Source organism: Martes martes, assembly GCF_963455335.1.
Source record: "Martes martes genome assembly, chromosome: 2".
Classification (NCBI taxonomy): Eukaryota; Metazoa; Chordata; class Mammalia; order Carnivora; family Mustelidae; genus Martes; species Martes martes.
The window spans coordinates 142,978,281-142,999,576 of NC_137889.1; the positions used below are offsets into that span (position 1 = coordinate 142,978,281).

Genomic DNA, 21,296 nt, shown 5'->3' on the forward strand with positions numbered 1-21,296 from the left:
TGCAGGGAACCATGCCGGGGCCCGCCATCACCAGGAAGCAAAGCTTGGGCAGGCAGCACGCCCTTAGCTCGGCTGTTCAGAGTGAGCTCCTGGAACGGACCCCTCATGGACACCAGCCGCCTGTGGCTGCTGGACCATCCTCGCGCCGCTCCCTCCACCCCCCGCCCCGGAAGAACCCCTGGAAATGAAGGTCAGGTGGAGTCAGGGCATCAAGGACCTGGCAGGGGCTGTAACAAGGGCCAGTGGCAGCTCACGGGTCAGCCGGTGCTCGGAAAAGGCAGGCATTCCATAGCACTGGGGCTGAGCTGCTGAAAAACCACCTGGCACGAGAAGTCCTAGAGGGCCTGAAAGCCCGGGAGTGGGGTCATCCAAACAGGGCCAGGGAAAACTCTCCTCGCACAAAGGACAGTACTCGGAATAGTCGAGACACCTCACGGATGTGTACTTAATACAATAGCAGCTGCCCTCCTGGTGTCCTTGCCAAAATCTTCTCTGCTTCTCCTGCTCCTGGCCGCCCTGGCCTGTCACTGATTCTGCTCTGCACCCCCTCCCCACAGCCAGCCCAGGAAGGCCTCAGGACTCAGTGAGTGAGGACAGCCTTCTCAACCTGCTCACACACCATGCCCTCTTCGCACCGAGACGCTTCTGTGCCCCAAGGGGGTGCCGCAGAGCAGACCCCCTGACCTGCAAGCAGTGCCCCCATCGGCCCCAGCCACACACTTGCAGACCCTGCCTGGCCCAAGCACAGCACATCTCCTCTTGCTCTCCCAGCAACCCCCCCACAGCTGATCACGGCATGCATGTCCCCAAAGGCCATGCAGGGCTGCCCCACTGGCTCGGTCCATACAGCAGGTGACTCTGGAGCTCAGGTGCTGAATCTGAGCCCCACCTTCGGCACAGAGATTACTTAAAAATAAGAATAAATTTTTTAAAAAGAGGTAGTGTGGTGTCTCCGGTAGAAAGAGCAGGGACTGTGGAGTTGGGCACGTGAGCCTGTTGGCTCTCCATCCTGGGCACCTCGGGCCACAGCACTTTCCCAGAAACACTGGGCTTTCTCCTGCTCCTATGACTTCACGCATGCTGATCCTTCCGCCTGCGGGACACTGTGTCGACCTTGTCCACGCGGAAGACACTCAAAGACCTGCCAGCCTCTGAGTGTCCGTATTTCTTTCTGGACTTCTAAGTCTATCTAGGAACCATCCTCACACGCCACCGGGCCTCCCTTGCTGCCTGGCGCTTGGAGCCCAGCACCGGGGTCACACGGCTGCTTTTTCTTTTCACAGCTTCATAAGGCAGGTGCCCTGAGCCCCTTCTGCAAACAAGGACAGGAAGCCCCCAGAGAGGCTGAGTGCCTGCCTTACCCGTGCCCACACAGCAGCAGACAGCTAGGTCCAGGGAACACCCACCAGGGCTGTTTCCCGGGTATCATGTGGCGCATGCACGTGCGTGCCCCAGGTGTGTGTGCACGCACACACGCACGCCCACACACACGTATCTGGGCAAAAGTCAGTAACGTAGACGGTGTGCCTCCTGTGTGCCTGGTGCTTCACACCCATGCACACCTCCTCCCTTTGACACCCGAACTTGTTCCTGTTCTCCAGATGAGAACCCTAAGTTCGGAGTCCCGTGCCCAGTGCCGGCTATATCCCTTGCAGGCTACTTAATCACCCCCTGCCTCAGTCTCCCCACCTATGAGTAAGAATTACTCACAGGACTTACCTGAATCCATCAGCTTTCGGCACAGGTTATAGAAACCACCCGAAAAAGTTTAAGCAGAAAGGATCTAACAACGCAAGGACTGAGGTGATTTCACACTCCCAGTGAGGGCCAAAGTCTTGGGCTCTACCCTGGGCCTCTAGGCCCTCTGCTGCATCAGAGCCGCCCCCCGACCCTCAGAAGTCAGGGTCAGGACCCTCCCGCCCCACCCCACCCCCGCCGCAGTGGCCTGGCACTAGCCAGGGGACAAGCACAGGGCCGACACTGGAGGGCCGACACTGGAGAGCCGCACGGCCCTGACACCACCCTACGGAACAACACCGCCTAACTGCCTCCTCCTCCTCCTGCCGCGGTTGGCTCCTCCCAGGAGAAGCTGACAGCACCCAACTCCTATCCAGAACCCCAGCTCTGAGAGACCCCGACGGCACACACAGGAAGGAGAGTGGCCCGCATGAGGCGCAAGCCCGCCTGCAGAGTCCACCTACCCACACACGCTGTCTCCCACGGGACTGAAGATCAAGCAAGGCTGCCATGGCCACCTCTCCAAAGAGAAAGTGCGGTGGGGGAGGTCTGGGGGGCCCAGTCAGTTAAGCGTCCAACTCTTGGTTTGGGTTCAGGTCATGATCTCAGGATGGTGAGGCCGAGCCCTGCGCGGGGCAGGGAGCCTGCTTCAGAGCTTCGGGTTCTCTCTCTCCTTCTGCCCCTCCTCCCGCCCCTCTCTCTCCCCTTAAAAAAATTAGTTTCTTTTTAAAAAAAAGAAAAGGAAAGAAAAAAGAAAGCAAGGAGCACATTTCCTCCTCAGCACTGTCCATAGCTCCTTCCAAGTTATCAAACCCCCAAAGCCGAGGAATTGTAGTTGAACGCATTCACACCAAGTCAAAATGCCTTAAAGATTTTCTCAAAACAACGGTTTCGGGGCACCTGGGTGGCTCAGTGGTTTAAGCCGCTGCCTCAGGGTCCTGGGATCTCAGGGTCCTGATCTCAGGGTTCTGGGATCGAGTCCCACATCGGGCTCTCTGCTCGGCGGGGAGCCTGCTTCCCTCTCTCACTCTCTCTGCCTGCCTCTCTGCCTACTTGTGATCTCTCTCTCTCTCTCTGTCAAATAAATAAATAAAATCTTAAAAAAAAAAAAAAAAAAAACAACGGTTTCACCTTTGTCCTTACACAGACCCATGAAACAGTGGAATCTTATGTGAATCCCCAACAAAAGCAGACAGCAGGCCCACAAAGCCAAGCCGCAAACTGGGGATGCACTCGGCCTGGACTTTGTCCCGCGGCTTCTCTCTGAAGACTCCATGCGATCCTTACCAGAGGGGCAGTGAACCCCCACCACGCCGTACACATGGGGGACCACAGACCAGAGGGGAGTTCTTGGGGTCACACAGGCCAAAAATGGCAGAGCCGAGGTTCGAACCTGGGTCGGAGCAGCTCCAGCTCACCCAGCACCCTGCTCACTGTGTCACAGGCCCCCGCCGCTGGGGTGAGCCCCATGCAGACTGTGTCCCCAGGGGCTCTCAACCAGGGTGGGGGGAGGTGATTGGGGGGTGGGAGCAGTTCAGAACACAGCCGGGGCACCACATCTCCCAGCCTCCCCCGCCCCGGCAGCTCTCCATCCTCCCTCCCCCTGCAAGCTCCTTCATCAGCTTCCACTACAGCCCAAGCATGGCTCCTCAGCAAGGACACCCAGTCTCTGCTGAGAGCGGCATACAGAGCTGCCTGAAAAAGCCATAAGTGGGCAAAGCGGATTATCACCTTCCAGGCCCCCAGGCCCGTGCAGATTAGCAGCCGGGAAACCCTGGCTTTGCAGAAACAAGCAGTCTCCTGTGGAAAACATGTGTGTTACTGGATTCCTCTTGTCTACGTAAACACTGTTCAACTACACGGGTGAAACAGAATCCCTCAACGCAGGCTCTCTCTCCAAACAAGAGGGGATCCTGCTCCAATTATGTGACATCAATATATTTCCTTCAGGGAAACAGACACCAACGTCTACACCTGCCAGCGGGGTGGTTCTCACAGGCTGGGTGATCCTGCCCGCCCCTCCCAACCCTCCCAGCCCTCCCTGCCCGGGACAGAAGGCGGCACCCAGTACGCCCCTGTGAAGGGCTCCTGGCATCTTGGGGACGTAAACCAGGGAGGCTGTTAGACAGGACGGCCCCCACCACAAAGATTCATCCACCCCAAAATGTCAACAGTGCAGACATCCTGATTTAACTTTTTCCATCACAACTTTTGATCAAAGTAAGCACCATATTAGGATAAGAACCAGAGAAAGCTTCAGAAAAACTTATTTCCTAGAAATGGTAACATTTCTGTTAGCATCACAGAGAGCCACTACTTACTACTTCTCAGGGAGTGTGCTAAAGGCTTACTGATTTGATCTCTAACCTTATAGTTTCATGCCCCCATTTAACAGCTCAGAGGAGAGTAAAATGACTTGCCCAAAGTCACACAGCTACTAAGCAGGAGAGCCAAAGGCTCATAGGCTCACACCCCCATGACTGCACTCATGCCCCCAACCCTCGCCATGCCTGCTCTGTTCCCCACACCAGCCGTGAGTCCCTGAAGGCCCAGGACCACCTCTCAGCTCAAGGCAGCATCAGTACCACAGGGCTTCCGACAGCCCAGATGGAGAGCAGGTCAAAGGGACAGAGGGAGCTGGGTCCACAGTGGTCAGGCCCAGCCTGCCATCCTGTCCCTTCTCTGCTCCTGTCTCTCCCAGACCACCGTCATCAAGCAGCCAGGGCCACGAACCAGTCTGCCCCCTCGGGCCACAAGTTCGTTTCGTGACTGTGTCCAGCCCCTCCTCTGAGCCCCATTCTCCCAGATGAGCCTTCCACTACTGCCCACACTTCCTCCTACAATTTCCTAGAAATTGACTCAGTGAGGACAAGGAGAACAGAGAAGCACAAGGGTAAAGGAAGTCGCCTGGGTCAGGGGATGAAGCAGAGAAATAGGAGGACTCAGAAGGCTGGGCCAGAAACCCCAGAGCCCAGCTCTAGCCCCAGCCCTGCCCTCGACAAAACTCATACAGGCCTTACTGTGAGCAGGGTCCCCTGTGTGACTCACCTGTAAAACATGTAGTGGGTTCCAAACACCCTTGCCACAGAACCCTCTTCCCCCTCAAAGGAATTTGAGATGGAAAGCTCCTCTAACACTTTAAGACTCTAGGACAAAAAACTCAAAAAGACTCAGCCCATGAGATCACAAACTTTGATCCACTTGCCATTAACATTCCACCTGCTTCCCCAAAGTGCTTAATTATGGCTCACAATAATGTCATAGCCATTAAAAGGGTAAACGAGGGGGTGTCTGACCAGCTCAGTCAGTGGAGCACGCAACTGTTGATCCCAGGGTCGGGAGTTCCAGCCCCATGTTGGGTGTAGAGATTCCTTAAATAAATAAATAGAATTAAAAAAAAATTTTTTTAAATGTTTTATGAAAGGGCTAAGGAGACAAGAACCAGAGAATAAAACAAAGAGGAGACGTTTCATTTCTGCGGCACAAAGCTACGAAAGATTTTCAAGAAACAGAAGCTTTACCATACTATATAATTTTCCTTACATGCAGACTCTAAAATACAGAACAACACAAGAACAGACTGCAAAATGAAGAGCAAAGGAGGACGGGCCGAATAGGGGAGGGGGATCTAGAGGTACAAACTTCCAGTTATAAACTAAATAAGACAAAAGAACACAGTGCACAACACAGGGAACACAATGTAGTCGACACCAGGTAACAGCTTTGAATGGTAACAGACGGTACTGAGATCCAGCTCGAAGATCATTTAGGAACACATGTGAAAGTCCAGTCACACTGTCTTACACCTGAAACCAGCATAACAGCGTAGTCCACTACGTGTCAATTAAAAAAGAACAATAGGCTCAACAACGATCCAAGTAACTGGCGGTGTTTCCTTCCAAAGGGAGAGAAGGCTCCATCCCGGTGAGACAAGGCAGCGGCCAGAGCCAGGCGCAGCCGTGACAGTCACACACGTGGACCCACTTCATTCCCGTGACTGCCACACGAAGTAGGTCCCAGAAGCGGACCTTGTATATCAACAACGTAATGGGCACCTTGGGCTTGGCACTTACTCAATGCGATCTGAGAGGTGAGAGAGCCAACTCAGGTGAAGTGATCTGTTCAAGGTCACACAGCGAGGACTCAGGTGCAGGTGTGTTCAGTCCAAAGCTCAGCTCTTTCCTCTAGGCTGCTTCCCATCCACTCCCACTCTGAGCCACGTTTCCAAATTTGCCAAGAACCCCCACAGGGCCTCCCCAGCCCTTCCCCTGAGATTCGGATTCTGGAGTTCTGGGACGGATCCTGAGGACCCCACGTGTCCTAGGCACCCAGGTGGGATCTACAGACCCAGAATGCTGAAAACACTGACCTGAAAAAAGAGAACAGCTCAGCCATGCTAATCAGAACCACGTGTCCTAGGCACCCAGGTGGGATCTACAGACCCAGAATGCTGAAAACACTGACCTGAAAAAAGAGAACAGCTCAGCCATGCTAATCAGAACCATAACCACCTATTCTGGGGCTATGGCCGCAGAAGGGACAGTGACTGTTACCCCCAGAGCTCCTGGGCGCCCCCCACTGAAGGCCGTCCTGGGTTACAGAGCTCCGGTACCACAGAGGCCTCACACTGTCAGCACATTGGAGAGAAGAGATCCCCCACGAACCACAGCCTGCACTGGACATCTTTTCACTCAAAACTGGTCTCAGGCTCACTCGGGACAATGTCCACATTCAGACGGTGAAGCAGCTGGGGCTGTGGTGAGTTAGGCTTCAAGCCCACAGCTACAGATGTCTCCAGTGGATGCCCACCAGCGCAGCACACCACCTCTAATGGACAACCGGGTGCACCTGGCTGGCTCGGTCAGTTAAGCATCTGACTCTTGATTTCAGCTCAGGGTTGTGGGATCAAGCCCCAGTTCAGGCTCCACACTCAACAGGGAGTCTGCTGGAGATTCTCCTCGTCCCTTTGCCCCTTCCCTCACTTGTGCTCTCTCTCTCCCAAATAAATAAATAAATCTTTAAAAAGGAAAATGGGGACACCCAGTACCACAAAGTGCCCTCCCTGGGCTTTGCTACAGTACACACATGCGGGGACAGCTGCGCCGACCACAGCAGTGGGTCCCCCAACAAGCAGTTAGGGACAGGTCACCACTTTCCTGCACAGCGACTCACACCCCCTGTGCCCCTCCCCACAGCATGGCACGGCCCAGAGATCCTCGGCTGCTTATATGACTGACTGATGTGTCCCCCACCCATGCGCCCGACCCAAAGTCAGTTCCTGTAACACTTCGATGCACACACCCCTCCCACAGTCCCTTGCTAAGAGCAGAGCCGGGGACACACACACTTGTTGAATGAAAGCACAAGAGCACAGGTAAGAAGCAGGCCCTGGGGTAGCTGTGCACCCCAGGGCTAAAGGTGAGACACAGGGGCCCCACAGGCCCTGGTTTGGCAACCGAGTGGCCTGGTGCCAGCCCGGAGGGACAGCAGAAGCCGCAGGGCAGCGCCAGCATCAGAACACGGGCCCGGGACACAGCCCTGTGGGGGCATGGGGCCAGGGCTGCCTGGCAACACCAGAACTATGTTAGGCCGGCAGGGTCCGGAGGTGGGACGTCGGTTCCTAACCCTGAGCTTAACCCTGAGCATAAAGGGCCCTTCAGAGGACAAGGCTGACAGAGTAAGGCTGCCGATCTGTCAGCACTGGCCACTTATGGGTCGCCCTCCACCACAGCCACTCAGAAGCCGGGAAATTACAACAAAGTGTATGAGGGAGCCAGGGAAGGACACAGAGGTGACGACGAGCGGTGAGGGCTCAGACAGTAGGGTCACCTCCAAACCAGTCCTACCCACCACTGCACCTGACTCCAGGCTCCGGGCAGAAATCACGGTCGCCCGTAGGACTTAGGGCCTGCTTGGCAAGGCAGGAAGCACACAGCACATTTCAGACGAGAACAGAGCAGCCGGTTCGGAGAACCTAACTCTCGCAGAGACAAAGACGGCGTTACCTGGTAAAGAAGCTGCTAAGTGGTCCCAAAATTTTCAGTTTACTCCCATCCTCGGTTCCATCTGCACAGTCCTGCTGGCACAGCTCACGGGTTTCTTTGACGGAGCTCAAGGTGACATCCGTGAACTGCGGGTCATCGTCGCTCTCCAGGGTCACGATGGCACTGGAGCTGCTCGTGACCACGAGGTCCAAGATGTCCTCATTGCTGATGGACAGCGTGGTTGACAGCTCCGTGCCGAGACTGGACACGCTGCACACGGACACATCATCGCTGCGGCTCAGGGCTTTGGAGGCGGGGCTGTAGAGCTTCACCGAGTCATAGCCTGTCCTGGGGAATGTGGACGACTTCCGCACACTCTGCTCCCACTCGGCACTGCCAGTAGCCGGGGGCGTGTAGGATGGCAGTGGGCAAGCACTCTGGCAAGCTCGCTCAGGGACAATCTCCGGCTCCGATGGCTTCCTCTTCACGTGGACCGCGCTGCAGGGGACGGGTTCCGGGTTACTGATCTCGAGGGTGGGAATGCCGGAGTCCACAGACTTGAGGCTGTGCCGATCGTCTACAGGACCAAGCTTCAGCCTGGGCCCATACTCTGGCAACGAGAGGGATCGGGGGGCCTTGAGAGTCAAGTGCTGCAGGTTCTGAATATGGTTTCCCGGCCGACCACCCAGAACGCCCATCAAGGCTATGCCATTTGTAGAGGTGGACAGGTTTCCATCAGTCATCTTGGTCCGAGGAGGAACTAGAAAAAAACACAAAGATGGAAATTAAGACAGTAGCTATAAAAGCCTAAGACACACTCCTCTGCCATAGAGCTCGAATGTTCTGATGCCTTTTAGGGACAAATCCTTGAAAAAAGTCCTACATAGCCAAGTTTTAATGCAGAACCAGAAGCTACAGTTCTAGCATGTATCACCACAATATGAAATATAATCTTTTAAAAAATAAAAAATAATGGGACAATAACCCCAACAAAGGCTACAGGTAGGGTAAAACAGTACTTCAACAATCACCTTGCTCTTCATCACCAGCACCCCACCAGTCACGTGTCTGACCCCCTGGGCTGGTACAGCGGGTGTGAGGACAGACCCAGGGAGAGAAAGGGTTGTTTTTCACGGTTTTTGAAAAATGATAAACAGAAGGAGCACCACGGTGGCTCAGTGGGTTGAGCAGCCAACTCTTGATCTGAGCTCGGGTCTTGAGCTCACGGTGGTGAGTTTGGGTCCCACACTGGGCTCCGCGCTGGGCGTGGAGCCTACTTAAAAAATAAAATAAAATAAAATAACAGAACACCTGGGGCGCCTGGGTGGCTCAGTGGGTTGAGCCTCTGCCTTCAGCTCAGGTCATGGTCTCAGGGTCCTGGGATCGAGCCCCGCATCAGGCTCTCTGCTCAGTGGGGAGCCTGCTTCCCTGTCTCTCTCTGCCTGCCTCTCTGCCTACTTGTGATCTCTCTCTCTGTCAAATAAATAAAATCTTAAAAATAAATAAATAACCGAACACCTCTGTCAAAAGTACGTCAATTTATAACCCACATGTAAGTCAAGTGCTACCTGTTCCAAGAAAGCATTAAAACCCAGGTGTTTTAAGATACATTGTGTATGCCATGTGCCGTGAGATGGCCCCAACCACATCCAAGTCAGCCACGGCCCCCCACATGTCCACAAGGCGGGGCATATCACCCCTATTACCGTGGAGGAAACCTCAGAGAGGTCAAGAAATAGCCCCAAGATCATAGTGTTATTTAGCAGCACAGCCAGGATGTATGGGACTGACCCCAAAAACAGGCCATCCCCGGTGGATAAACAGCTTAGTGTGGAATCATAAAAATCCAGGTAGAAGGCTGCCTCAGGAAGGCAAATAATAAAGGAAAAATAATGGGTCACCTGGGTGGCTCAATCAGTTAAGCATCTGCCTTGGGCTCAGGTCATGAACCTGGGGTCCTGGGATCCAGCCCCGTGTCAGGCTCCCTGCTCAACAGGGAGTCTGCTTCTCCCTCTGCCTGCTGCTCCCTATTCATTCTTTCCAAATAAGTAAATAAATAAATAAAATTTAAAAAGGAAAAATAAAGACCATAAACCTACAATAAAGACTTGAGTGACAAGACTCAAAGCTGTCAGTGACACACACACACACACACCCCCCTGCCTATGGTTCTCTGGCCTAAGACACGGGTGGACTTGATGGCGTAGGAAGCACACAGCCTGGACAGCACAGCCCCCAGCAGACAGAGAACCCTGGAGTAGGTTAAGCCACCTTCCACTGTCCTTCAAAACATCAAAACTAAAGAAATCTGGTGGGGTTATTGAAATCTGCTCCATGGGGACGCCTGGGTGGCTCAGTCTGTTAGGCAGCAGCCTTCGGCTCAGGTCATGATCTCAGGTCCTGGAATCGAGTCCTGCATCGGGCTCTCTGCTCAGTGGGGAGCCTGCTTCTCCCTCTGCCTGCCGCTCCCCTGCTTGTGCTCTCTCGATGACAAATAAATCATCTTAAAAAAGAAAAAAGAAATCTGATCCACAGTGTAGAACAACATAAAGAATGGTACTTTGGGTTGTTTTTTGGTTTTTTGTTTTTTAAGTAAGCTCCACACCCAGCATGGACACTAGTGCACGGCTTGATCTCACGACCCAGAGATCATGACCTGAGCTGAAGTCAGACACTTAATCAACTAAGCCACCAGTCACCCCACTTTCTTGGGTTTTAATGGGACTTTTCCTGGGCACTGTACTGACTGCCCAGGGAGAATTAAGTCCACTACCATGAGAAAAGCATCTAAAGGCAGAGGCCCCAGTAAGCGCTCCGCTGGTGGCCGCCATCATCAAAGAGTCAGTGGGGGAAGGTTCTGAAGCACACTGGGAACAATGATAGCCACTCCCTTTCGGGTGTCACTGAGCCTTCCCACTCCCCTTCAGGAAGCCTGGCCCTTCTCCAGTCAACACAGCAAAAGCAAATTCATTAGAAGAACCAGGGAGGGAGTCATTTCCCTCCCTCCCAGAATTCGAAGCAACCAGCCAGACAGTGCAGCACTGAAGGAAAATAAAAATATGAAGGAATGTGGGCGCCTGGGTGGCTCAGTCTGTTAAGCATCTGCCTTCGGCTCAGGTCATCATCTCAGGATCCTGGGATCGAGCCCCACATCAGGCTCCCTGCTCAGCGGGGAGTCTGATTCTCCCTCTCCCTCTGCCCCTCCCCCTGGTTCATTCTCTCTCTCTGTCTCTCAAATAAATAAAATCTTTAAAATAAAAAATAAAAAAATATGAAGGAATGAATCAAAATGCAGAATTCAGAAACAGACAGAACTAAGTATAAAAACTTGAAATAGGGGCACCTGGGTGGCTCAGTGGGTTAAGCCTTCGGCTCAGGTCAAGATCTTGGGGTCCTGGGATCGAGTCCCACATCGGGCTCTCTGCTCAGTGGGGAGCCTGCTTCCCTCTCTCTCTCTCAGCCTGCCTCTCTACCTACTTGTGATCTCTCTCTGTCAAATAAATGAATAAAATCTTTAAATAAATAAATAAATAAATAAAAACTTGAAATATGACCCGGTGACTGAGGGAGGGTTATTAAACCATGATGTTGCACTGATCCATTATCGATTTTTTTCTTACAAGGTAGAACCACACTGCACTACACCAAAACAAAAACACAAAATTAGGATTAAATACAGAAACAAAATTATAAATGTATTCCATCAATTGCTTCTCTAACCTACTGAGCAAAACCTCAGTTTGTCCTCCGGAAGACTCTGGGCACCACCTCAGCACACATGAACACATTTTCAGGCCCCAGTTCCCACTGCCCTTGGTTTCCTGGGCTGCAGCCACCACCCCGAGTCCCCAGGCCTGGGCTCCTCCAGCCAAAGCCGCTGCCAATATCGGGGCCCCTGCCCTAGGAAATCCCTGAACCCAGCCATGAAGTGGAACAACAGGAGTCCCAACAGGGAGACACGGGGAGAGTCAAATGCACATACACTTGAGACTTCGACTTTTTTTTTTAAGGTTTTATTTATTTATTTGACAGACAGAGATCACAAGCAGGCAGAGAGGCAGGCAGAGAGAGAGAGGGGAAAGCAGGCTCCCCGCTGAGCAGAGAGCCCAATGCGGGGCTCCATCTCAGGACCCTGAGACCATGACCTGAGCCGAAGGCAGAGGCTTAAACCACTGAGCCACCCAGGCGCCCGAGACTTCGACATTTTTTTAATTAAAAGGAAAATACAGCAAGAAACATTTCTAGCACACAGTGAAGAGCTAATCTCTTGCAATGTTGAGAGTTATTAGAATCATCAAAAAGCCATCAATAGTCTGACAGGTCAAACTGGCAAAAAGCCAGAAACGCCGAAGGAAACCCTCACCACACATGGCGCTGGAACCTGGGTGCCTGGACCGGCTGACATTCTGGTTCTGCCGCTTACCACAGGGAGAAAGTGTAACCTTCCTGGTTACAGGAAGGCTGGGCCTCAGCTTCCCTCCCAGCCGGCAGGAAAGCGGGCGATACAGGGATACAGGGATACAGACAACGAGAGGGCTCAGGGGGGCACCTGCTCTCCCCCGTCCAGCCACAGTCTAGGCCCAGTAGACAGGAATTCCCTCCCCCGCAGTCGTGCGAGGAGCTGCAGGACCTGCACAGGTGCCCACAGACAGCAATTCTGAGACGAGAAGTCTCGGAACACAAAACGTATGCCGAGTGAATGCAGGGAGCCCTTCCCAGAACCACCACCACAAGAGCACGAGGGCGCCGAACCTGGGGTGACAGGGTCCAAAGCCGCCTGGCCATGGCCTCCTCTGCACCCCTCTCTCCTCTCTGCTGGGGCCCTGGCCTGCAGAACAAGGGCCTCTTCCAGGGAGAAGATGAATGACCTTTGACACCTCCCTCGGTCCAAGTCCAAGTGAAGTTCCTTAAACCCCACAAACAAGGCTGGCAGCCTGCAGGGAAATAAGCTTAAAAGCAAACATGTCGGGGCGCCTGGGTGGCTCAGTGGGTTAAGCCTCTGCCTTCGGCTCAGGTCATGATCTCAGAGTCCTGGGATCGAGCCCCGCATCGGGCTCTCTGCTCAGCAGGGAGCCTGCTTCCCCCTTCTCTCTGCCTGCTTCTCTGCCTACTTGTGATCTCTCTCTCTGTCAAATAAAATAAATAAAATCTTTAAAAAAAAAAAAAAAAAAAAAAAAAAAAAAAAAAAGCAAACATGTCCTTCTGCTTGCAGCAGACTCACAAACCAAATCCCGCAAGGGCCCAGGCCACCTGTCCTCAAACCCCTCCGCCTGGGGCCACCAGTCCTAGGAAACCAGAAGCCCCTGGCCAGAGCACCTGCCTTCCAAGCATGCCCCAAAGGGGGCTGCATGCACAAAGCGCTCGCTTCTCAGAGAGGCTGCAGGGTGACTGTTGGACGCCTGCCAGGAGGCCAGATGCAGATGGCCTGCCTCCAAGTCACACGTTTTCTAAAGACAGGATCAGCCTAAATTCCCTGAGCTGGCACAGAGCCCTCCCACCCTGGCCTTGACAGCCTCGGCAGCCTCACATGGTCACCCTTGCCTCTCTCAAAACCCCACGGCCTGGGCCACCAGCATCCCTGGGGATGTGGCAGCAGGTGCCACAAGAAGACACAGCACATTCCCAAGGCCACCTCCCCTGAGAAGCTTTCCCCTGCTCTCCCAAGAGGCTGCAGGTCCTCCCTTCTCTGAGGCTCCTTTTGGCCACACCTGAGACAACTGTCTATCCCGCTGCTTCCCTGGACCTCTGCTGCTCCCCGTCCACTGCTCCCCTTGGCCCTCCGCTGCCACCCTGGTCCTCCGAGGGTTTCTAAGCTCAGGCAGGCACAGGGCTAACAGGTTCCAGAAACCATGGTCTGGCCAAGTGCCTTGCATGGATTAAGGATTCAAAAATCTATTTGCTAAGTTAATTATTACTAACAACTAGGTTCTAAGAGGGCAGGTTTCCGGGACAGTCCGTCCAAGAAACATCTATGGCGAGTGGGTTCTGCTTCAAGAACAAGGTGAGCCCTGGACATAAGGAGATGAGAAAGAAATGCCCCCCCCACCATCAAGTTCCTGGCAGCAAGCCGGGCATGACCATCCCATGCCCCATTGGCTGCCCACCACTCTGGGAGGAACGGTCAAAGTGAGAGAGTTCCTCCCTCTACACTGGCTTCCCGAAGCCTGGGACAATCCCCCCCAGCAGGGCCACGGCAGCCCCCGCAGGCCCTCCATCTCCTCTAGACCCAGGTGGCCAGCCATGGGATACAAGTTCAAGGATGACTAGCCGTCACCTCCCAGACAAAGGAAAAACATATAAGACATCAAGTACAGATCAGAGGAAGGCTTTTTCCCTCCAGGCAGCAAGACGAATCTGCATCTTATTTACTGCCCCAAGAGACAGCACACCTCTTACCCCGCCCGGGGCCAGACCTGCACCTCTCACCCCACCGGGGCTAGGCCTTCCAGACAAGTCAGAAAGCCCATGGCAGCTCTGACAGTGACTCTGAATGAGACTTTGGAAAACAAGTCCGTCCTGAACAACAGTTTAATTTGCTTCTCTTTAAAAAGCAGTGACAAGGTCTTGACCATGCCTTTGCAAACAAACAGTTTATAAGGCCAAACCCAAATGACTTAGTTATGTCCCCAGCTGGCACACCTCCACTCGCGGGCAGCTTCGGGGAGAAAGGGTGCTGCCCACCCATGCAGACATCCTCTGGTGCTCACCTGCTTGCAGCTGCTTCCTGCCTATGGGCATTCACTCCCCGGGGCCCTCCCCATCCAGGGTCCTCACTGGCTGCTGCTGGGGGCTGCTTCCTCACACCCCCACGAGCACCAGTGACACCGTGCCTCTCCCCGAGCCTCCACAGAGGATGCGCCTGCCTTTGCTGCCAAGCATCCCATCAGCCCAGCTCTGCCACTGATTTCCGTACCCCCTTAATCTTTTTTTTTTTAACAGATTTATTTTAGAGAGAGTAAGAGAGAGAAAGGGATAGTGAGAGAGCGCACACGCAAACGCGTGGAGAGAGAATCTCCAGCAGATTCCACACTGAGTGTGGAGCCCACCACGAGGCTCGATCCCAAGACCCTGAGATCATGACATGAACTGAAACCAAGAGTCGGATGCTTCAACACCTGAGCCACCAGGCGCCCCTCCGTACCCTTAATCTTTTTTTTTTTTAAGATTTTATTTATTTATTCGACAGACAGAAATCACAAGTAGGCAGAGAGGCAGAGAGAGAGGAGAAAGCAGGCTCCCCGCTGAGCAGAGAGCCTGATGCGGGGTTCGATGCCAGGACCCTGGGATCATGACACGAGCCGAAGGCAGAGGCTTTAACCCACTGAGCCACCCAGGCGCCCCCGTACCCTTAATCTTAAGAGAAGACAGATACTGCTCCTTTCTGTCAGCCACAGCCTCAGAAGCCACCTGTCACAGAGCCAAAGCTTCAAGAGGATAGGACGAGGTCTGCAACACCAAAGACCCCAGAACATCACCATAAAGCTACAATTTAATAAGTACCAGGCCCTGTGCTAAGCTCCTAAAATGGTCTCCTGCTTTACAGCCCTCACAGCTCTACATGCTAGGTATTGTCCGCACTGTACAGAGGAGGACACTGATGTCCATGGCTTACCCAAGGGCTCCACTTTTATGTGGCAGCAACGGGGGCCTGAACCCAAGTTCGTGACTCCAAGGCCCCTCGGACAACTGGGCTATTCACGCAGCCCTAACAGACATCAAGAACCTCCCTAAATCCTCATTCTTCCTGTGAAAAAGCAGACTGTCTTCTGCCATTTCCCAGATGGGAACAAAGCCGGCTTGAGCCCGGTACAGTGACCTGCCCATGATGGTACAGGCGAGGCCCTACCTGTTCTCTCTCTCCAACACCCATGTCATTCCTCACGAAGCCCCTCGGGGTCCTTCATGCCTCCTGGGGAGAATTCTGGTGAGACCACCAGCCTCCTGGCAGGCCTTCATCTTGACCCTGGAGGACAGGACCAGTCAGGAGAAACCGGCTAGTTAAGCCTCTGAAATAAGGTCCTACCATCCAGGAAAGCCCCCTGATATCCGGGGCATCGCCCACATGAATCAGCTGGCTTTGTAGAGGGCTCCACGACACCAACCATGCTGAGTCACTTTCTCTAAGGTTGTGGCCGAGACAAAAAGGACCCGGGAGAGAAAGGCACAGGCCGTTCTGGAACTCGGGTGCTTTGGCGTCAACAATTAACATGAGCAGCTGCCTCTGCTCCCCGGGTCTGCCTTGTATGTTTGGCACAGTGTTCAAAGTTCATACCCGCCATCTCTGTAACCTTCATGACAACCCCGGGAGTTCCCGGCACCATCATTACCACCTCGCAGACAAGGAGGCAAGGCTCAAGGGGCTTGTGTAATGATGCGCTCTGTGCATGGTCCAACCTGGGGAGGGCTCCCATAGGCTCGCTCTTCCCACTGCACCAGGGCCAAGAATAATGGCTCAATTTGCATTATGCAGAATGGAAACTTCAACCATAAAAGTACTTTGATTTTTAAATGGGTTCTTCTTCAGGATAAAAACAATCCCAAAAAAGGATTTCCTAGAAGTTCAATATATTCCTCTGGGAGGTGAACAGCAGCTTTCAGGTGCCTAGAACGTAACAGAATGTTGTTTAAATAAGTTTAGGCCCATCAGCAAGCCAGGCAGAAACTGGGGGTAAGCTGTTGAGGGTCCCCAAAGGCTCCTTCACAACCCAAAGGAGAAGACATGTAACTTTCACTGCCCCAAAGCAGTTATGTTTTAAAAAAAAAAAAAAAAAGGCACAGGTGGGACATTTTAAATTAAGGACTTTCACTGCACGGGCAGAGGGGGCGGGCAGAGGGGGCGGGGGCTTTGTCCCCCCCACTACCCCCAAATGTTTCAGCTACATACAGTGACTTAGCAAAGTGACTCAGCTTAAGTATCTCAAGATGACCGACATGTAACTGACAGAAGAGGAAGGTATTTAGACCACTTAGCAAAACCAGCACAACTTACAGTCTTAATTATTAAGAAGAGAAAACCATTGATTAAACACTCGCCAGGCAGCAAACCTGCTACATGTAATCACACACTCCACTCATCACAAGGCTGCCAAGCTCGGTGGAGAAACTGAGGCTGAGTAAGTCACCTAAGGTCACACGGTGACAGAAACTGGATTCACACCAGGTCTGACATCAAAGCACACACCAGCTTGCTGAAGTTTTGCAATGCTCGATAAACTAAATGCTTAACAATTTTTACAGGCCTCTGTATGTTAGAATTCAGGGAAAGGGCCTTTAAAAACGAAACACACAAGGGGGAAAAATAATGCAGGCTCGGGAGGCAGGCTGCCTGGGGTTCAAAGCCTAGCTCCTCCACTTACAAGCTGTGTGACCTTGAACTCGTTTAACACCCCTGTGCCCAAATTTCCATGTAGTAAAATGGGAACAATAATAGCTCCTATCTCCTTAGGCAAATAAAGCATTTCGATTTTTTTTTTTAAGATTTTATTTATTTATTTGACAGAGAGAGACACAGCAAGAGAAGGAACACAAGCAGGGGGAGTATGAGAGGGAGAAACAGGCTTCCCGCTGAGCGGGGAGCCCGAGGCGGGGCTCGATCCCAGGACCCCGGGGCCATGACCTGAGCCTAAGATAGACGCCCAGCAACTGAGCCAGCCAGGCACCCCCAAATATAAAACGTTTAGATCATGCCTGGCACGAGTTAAACCTCAGATGCTGGTGTTACTTCTTCCTGGGCAGATAGGGCCAGCCAGCTCTGGCCCACCATTTTAGCAACTCATTTGCATAAACAAAGCCCAGACTCAGCCACTTTGTGCTGGCAAGCCTCACCCTCTGGTTTCTTCCTGTCACTGACATCTCTCCTCACACCTGCTCTGTGGCACTAAGCTCTGGGCCTCAACTACCCATCTGTCAAATGAAGTGATAAGTCCAGCTGATCTACCTGAGGTCCTTCCAGCTGGGCAACCTAGAATTCTTAACAATTCAGGCCCTAGAAATTTCATAACCGTCCTAAAACAAACATTAACAGATGACACCCACTCATTTTCCTAAAACCTTCTCTTCCATATTATGTATAAATGCCTATTTTCATAGCAAATCTTCTCCAAGGTCCCAGAGCTCCACAAGCACCCACTATAGGCTGGGCAGGCAACCCCTGTGTTAAGGCTGGGGACATGACGGTCAGAAGCTCTGACCAACAGGGAGACAGATTCCAAACTAAGCTGCTCTGATAAGCAGGTCCTCAGGGTTAGAGAGGACTTCATCAGAGCACAGATGAGAGGAAGTGCAGGCCTGAAAGACAGAACTTGGCCCACTGGACAGAGGGGACTAGGGCAGTGGGCCAGAGGAGTGACAGAGGAGTGGAGAGGAACGGCAGGATCAACGGAGGCCAGGCAGGGCAGCACTGATGCTGAATGTGAGAGGGTGGACTGGGGGCACACTGTGAAAACTGTTTCAACAGGAGGAAGCAAGCCCAGCTCAGCACATAGCAAAGTGCTAAGCAGGAACTGGGACAGGAACTGGGACCGGGCTGAAAACCAAGGTGAGGTAAACCTGGCCGAGCGACCCAAGGCCATCTGAATCCCACCCATGCCTCTCACCCCGCTGGGGGACCGTGGATCAGTTACGTTACCTCCTTCAATGTTTCCCAAAGAAAATACTCACTCAATAACCATGTTCTCATTCGGGCTGGGGATCAGGTGGAGCCCACAATCTACAGGGATCAAATATATACAACTAAGACAGCCTGCAGGCGGTGGAGGGGGAAAGAGCAACCCGGGCTGGACAGGGAGTTAAGAAGGAGTCAGGAAGAAGTCATTGCCACACTTGAGGCAGGGGTGGTACTGGCCAGGGAAACTGGGCCACAGGCAGTGTTCCAACACCGCTGTAAGACCAGCTGGGTCCAGGCAAAGCACCTAATAGTGTGCAGATGTAACCCAGCTGTAAAAGGGGGGAAAGGGGTGGTTCAGCTGGTTGAGCACCTGCCTCTTAGCTTCGGCTCAGAACATGATCTCAGGGTCCTGGGATCGAGCCCCACCTGGCTCCACACTCAGTGGGGTCTGCTTGAGATTCTATCTCTCCCTCTGCCCGGCGGTGCCCGTGTGCCTGCGTGTGTTCTGTCCCGCACTCTCCATCCCTCTCTCTCTCAAATAAATAAATAAATAAAATCTTTAAAAAACAAAAAATAAAGGAAGTCAAGACAACAAAGAGGTACAAACATCTGCTGATAGGGTCCCAAAGACACCACCCTCCTCAACTAGCCTCAGGAAATAAAATAAGTGAATGCTCAGGACCCTCCTGCATACTGAACTTCCCAAAGCAAAGCTTTCAATTCTCTACTGGGGAAAACGGTGCTGTGCAATTTCAAGATAAAACAAAACAAAAAAACAAAGGGGTGGGGGGTAGCCCAGGAGGGCTCTGGCCACTAAATGCCCACTGCCCAAGCCAGGAGCCTGGAGTCTGTGTGGCCAGTCCTGCAGCTTCCTGAGGCTTCCACATCATGGCCTCACCCCCAAGCTTCCTCCTGGCAGCTCTGTGCCCAGGGAGGCCACCTATGCGCCAACACCCCAGCTCTAGCCCCTCTGTCAGCCCGGTGGGAAGGATCCCCAAGCCCACTCTCTCTGGTCTCTCCTGCACAGAGGAGTTTTGTGGCCCAGGAAAGGGGGGGTCCCTGAGGTTACCGGAGCCCCTAGCTCCGGGACAGGAGGTCTGAGAATGTGGGGTTCTGCGGTCTGGCGACAGCGGTTCCAAAAAGAAAAGGGGTCGGTAACTCCAAGGTAGAGGGGAGTCCCGGGAGTCGGAGACCCCAGATGCCAGTGGCCCCTAAGTGGAGGCCACTTTCAATGATTCCTGGGGTGGTAGGGGCCAGGGGTCGCCCTCCCCCCAGGTGGACAAGAACCTGTGGGGGAGGGAGCAGAGATGGAGGTGATCCCAAGGTGGAGAGGGTTCCGGTGGTCGGGGCCCCAAAGTGGAGGGGGATGGGGGGGTTCTATGGTCCTGGGGGTCGGGGGTCAGAGACCCCGGAGGTGGCGGGGACCCCGCGGGGCGGCTGCGCGCGCCGAGCTAGCTCCTCTCGGGCTGAGGAGCCCAGCGCCTCAAGAACAAAACTTTTCGTCAAGTTCCGGAAAAGAAGCGTGTCAGCGCGCGCGTCTCCAAGAGGCGGAGGAGTGAGCGCCCCCGGCCCCGCGAGGTCACCCGGGCCTCACGCGCTCCCCGGGTGCGGGGGGAAGCAGCGGCCGCGCGGCCCCGAAGGTACACAGGCCAGTCCCTAATCGGCGCGCCCCAGCCCGGCCCGCCTCCCGCGCCCGCCGACGCAGCAGCAGGTGGCAGCGGCCCCGCGCGCCCCGGCCCCCCTCCCTCCCTCGCGGCCCGACCCCCGCCGGAGCCCCTCAGTACCGGAGTCAGCGCGGCTCCGACGCCATCCCCGGGGCCCGCGGGCCCGCAGCCCAGGCCCCCCGGGAGCCGCAACTTGCGCTGCGAGGACGCTGGGCGCGCCGCAGGCGGTGGGCCGGGCGGGCAGGTGCGCGCGAGCCGCCCGCGGCCAACAGCGGCGCGCGCCCTCGCCCCGCCCCATGCGCCCTGCCCCCGCCCAGCGAGCCCCTACCCCGCCCCCTGCCCCGCCCCGCCCCGCGCGCCCTCGCCCCGCCCCCTGCCGGCTGCCGCTGCTCTTCCGCCCGGCTGCCGCCCCCCGCCGCGCCGCCGCAGCTCCTGGAGCTAGACGCTCGCCCCGCTACCACTCCTCGGCCGCTCGCCCGCCCGCCGCGGGCTTCGAAGCGGCGTCGCTGGCCCTTTTCTCTTCCGAGGGCCCAGTGGGACCGCGAGGGGAGTCCTGAGGGGATCTTCGGGTGCGCCCGGCCCCCGTGGACACCCGCCAGGGGCCTCCGTACCTGGTCAGCTCCACCCGCGGCCATCTTGGAAGTGGGAAGCGGCCGGGAGGGGGAAGGGGCGCGCGCGGGCAGGGACCAGGCGTGGGGAGCCGAGCGGCGGAGCGCATCGATAGGCGCCCCTGCCTCCCGGCAGGTGTGCGGGGCGAATGCGCCCCGGGACGTCCAGTGGCCGTCAGTCCGGTCCGGCCTAAGTCTCTTGATCTGTAAAACGGGCTCTGCTAGGAGTCCTTTGCCGAGGTGTTCCGCGGGGCCAGCGCCGTGGTTCCCGCACTGAGCCGCGCTGGAGGGTTTTTGGAAATTCGGACGCCCGTGCCGCGCCCCAGCCCTGTTAAATCACAGCCTCCGCAGGGGGATACAGTCTGGTCGGTAAAAGCCGCCCTGCGGAGTGGGGGATGAGGTCGCTGGCCCGGATCCCAGGACCAGCCGGAGCAGAGACGGGTCAGAAGCCAGGTGCCCCGCGGGGAGCCGCCTTCTGAGACGAGGCGAAGCTTCATTGGGGGATCCAGGCTCCCGGGGCCAACGCGAATTTAACTTGTGTGCTGCTGTGTCTGTTCCCTGGTCCTGGCAGGGAGTCGGCACTTCAGTAGTCGCTGAACTGTTCTATTCTGGGGACATCAGGGCAGAGGAAAGAGTTCAGTGGCTGGGACCCCCGGAGGCCTGGGGTCCACACAAGGCTTGGAGCCCTTGGGGCTGT

General features: G+C 54.7%; 1 protein-coding gene across 6 annotated transcripts in view; it reads right to left on the reverse strand.

Moving 5' to 3' along the window:
* Positions 1 to 20,643, reverse strand: part of TBC1D14 (TBC1 domain family member 14) — a 103,676-nt gene extending 83,033 nt beyond the window's left edge. For 4 of the 6 annotated variants that reach the window (XM_080795650.1, XM_080795655.1, XM_080795652.1 and 1 more), the window contains exons 1-2: positions 20,112 to 20,276; positions 7,743 to 8,481 (exon numbers count right to left, since the gene is read on the reverse strand). In XM_080795650.1, coding sequence (XP_080651776.1) covers positions 7,743 to 8,464 — 722 coding nt within the window. In that variant the 5' untranslated portion in view covers positions 8,465 to 8,481; positions 20,112 to 20,276. Of the gene's footprint in view, positions 1 to 7,742; positions 8,482 to 20,111; positions 20,277 to 20,602 lie in introns of those variants that run through there. The other 2 variants (XM_080795653.1, XM_080795651.1) reach the window with 1 other exon arrangement.
* Between the last annotated feature and the right edge of the window lie 653 nt (positions 20,644 to 21,296).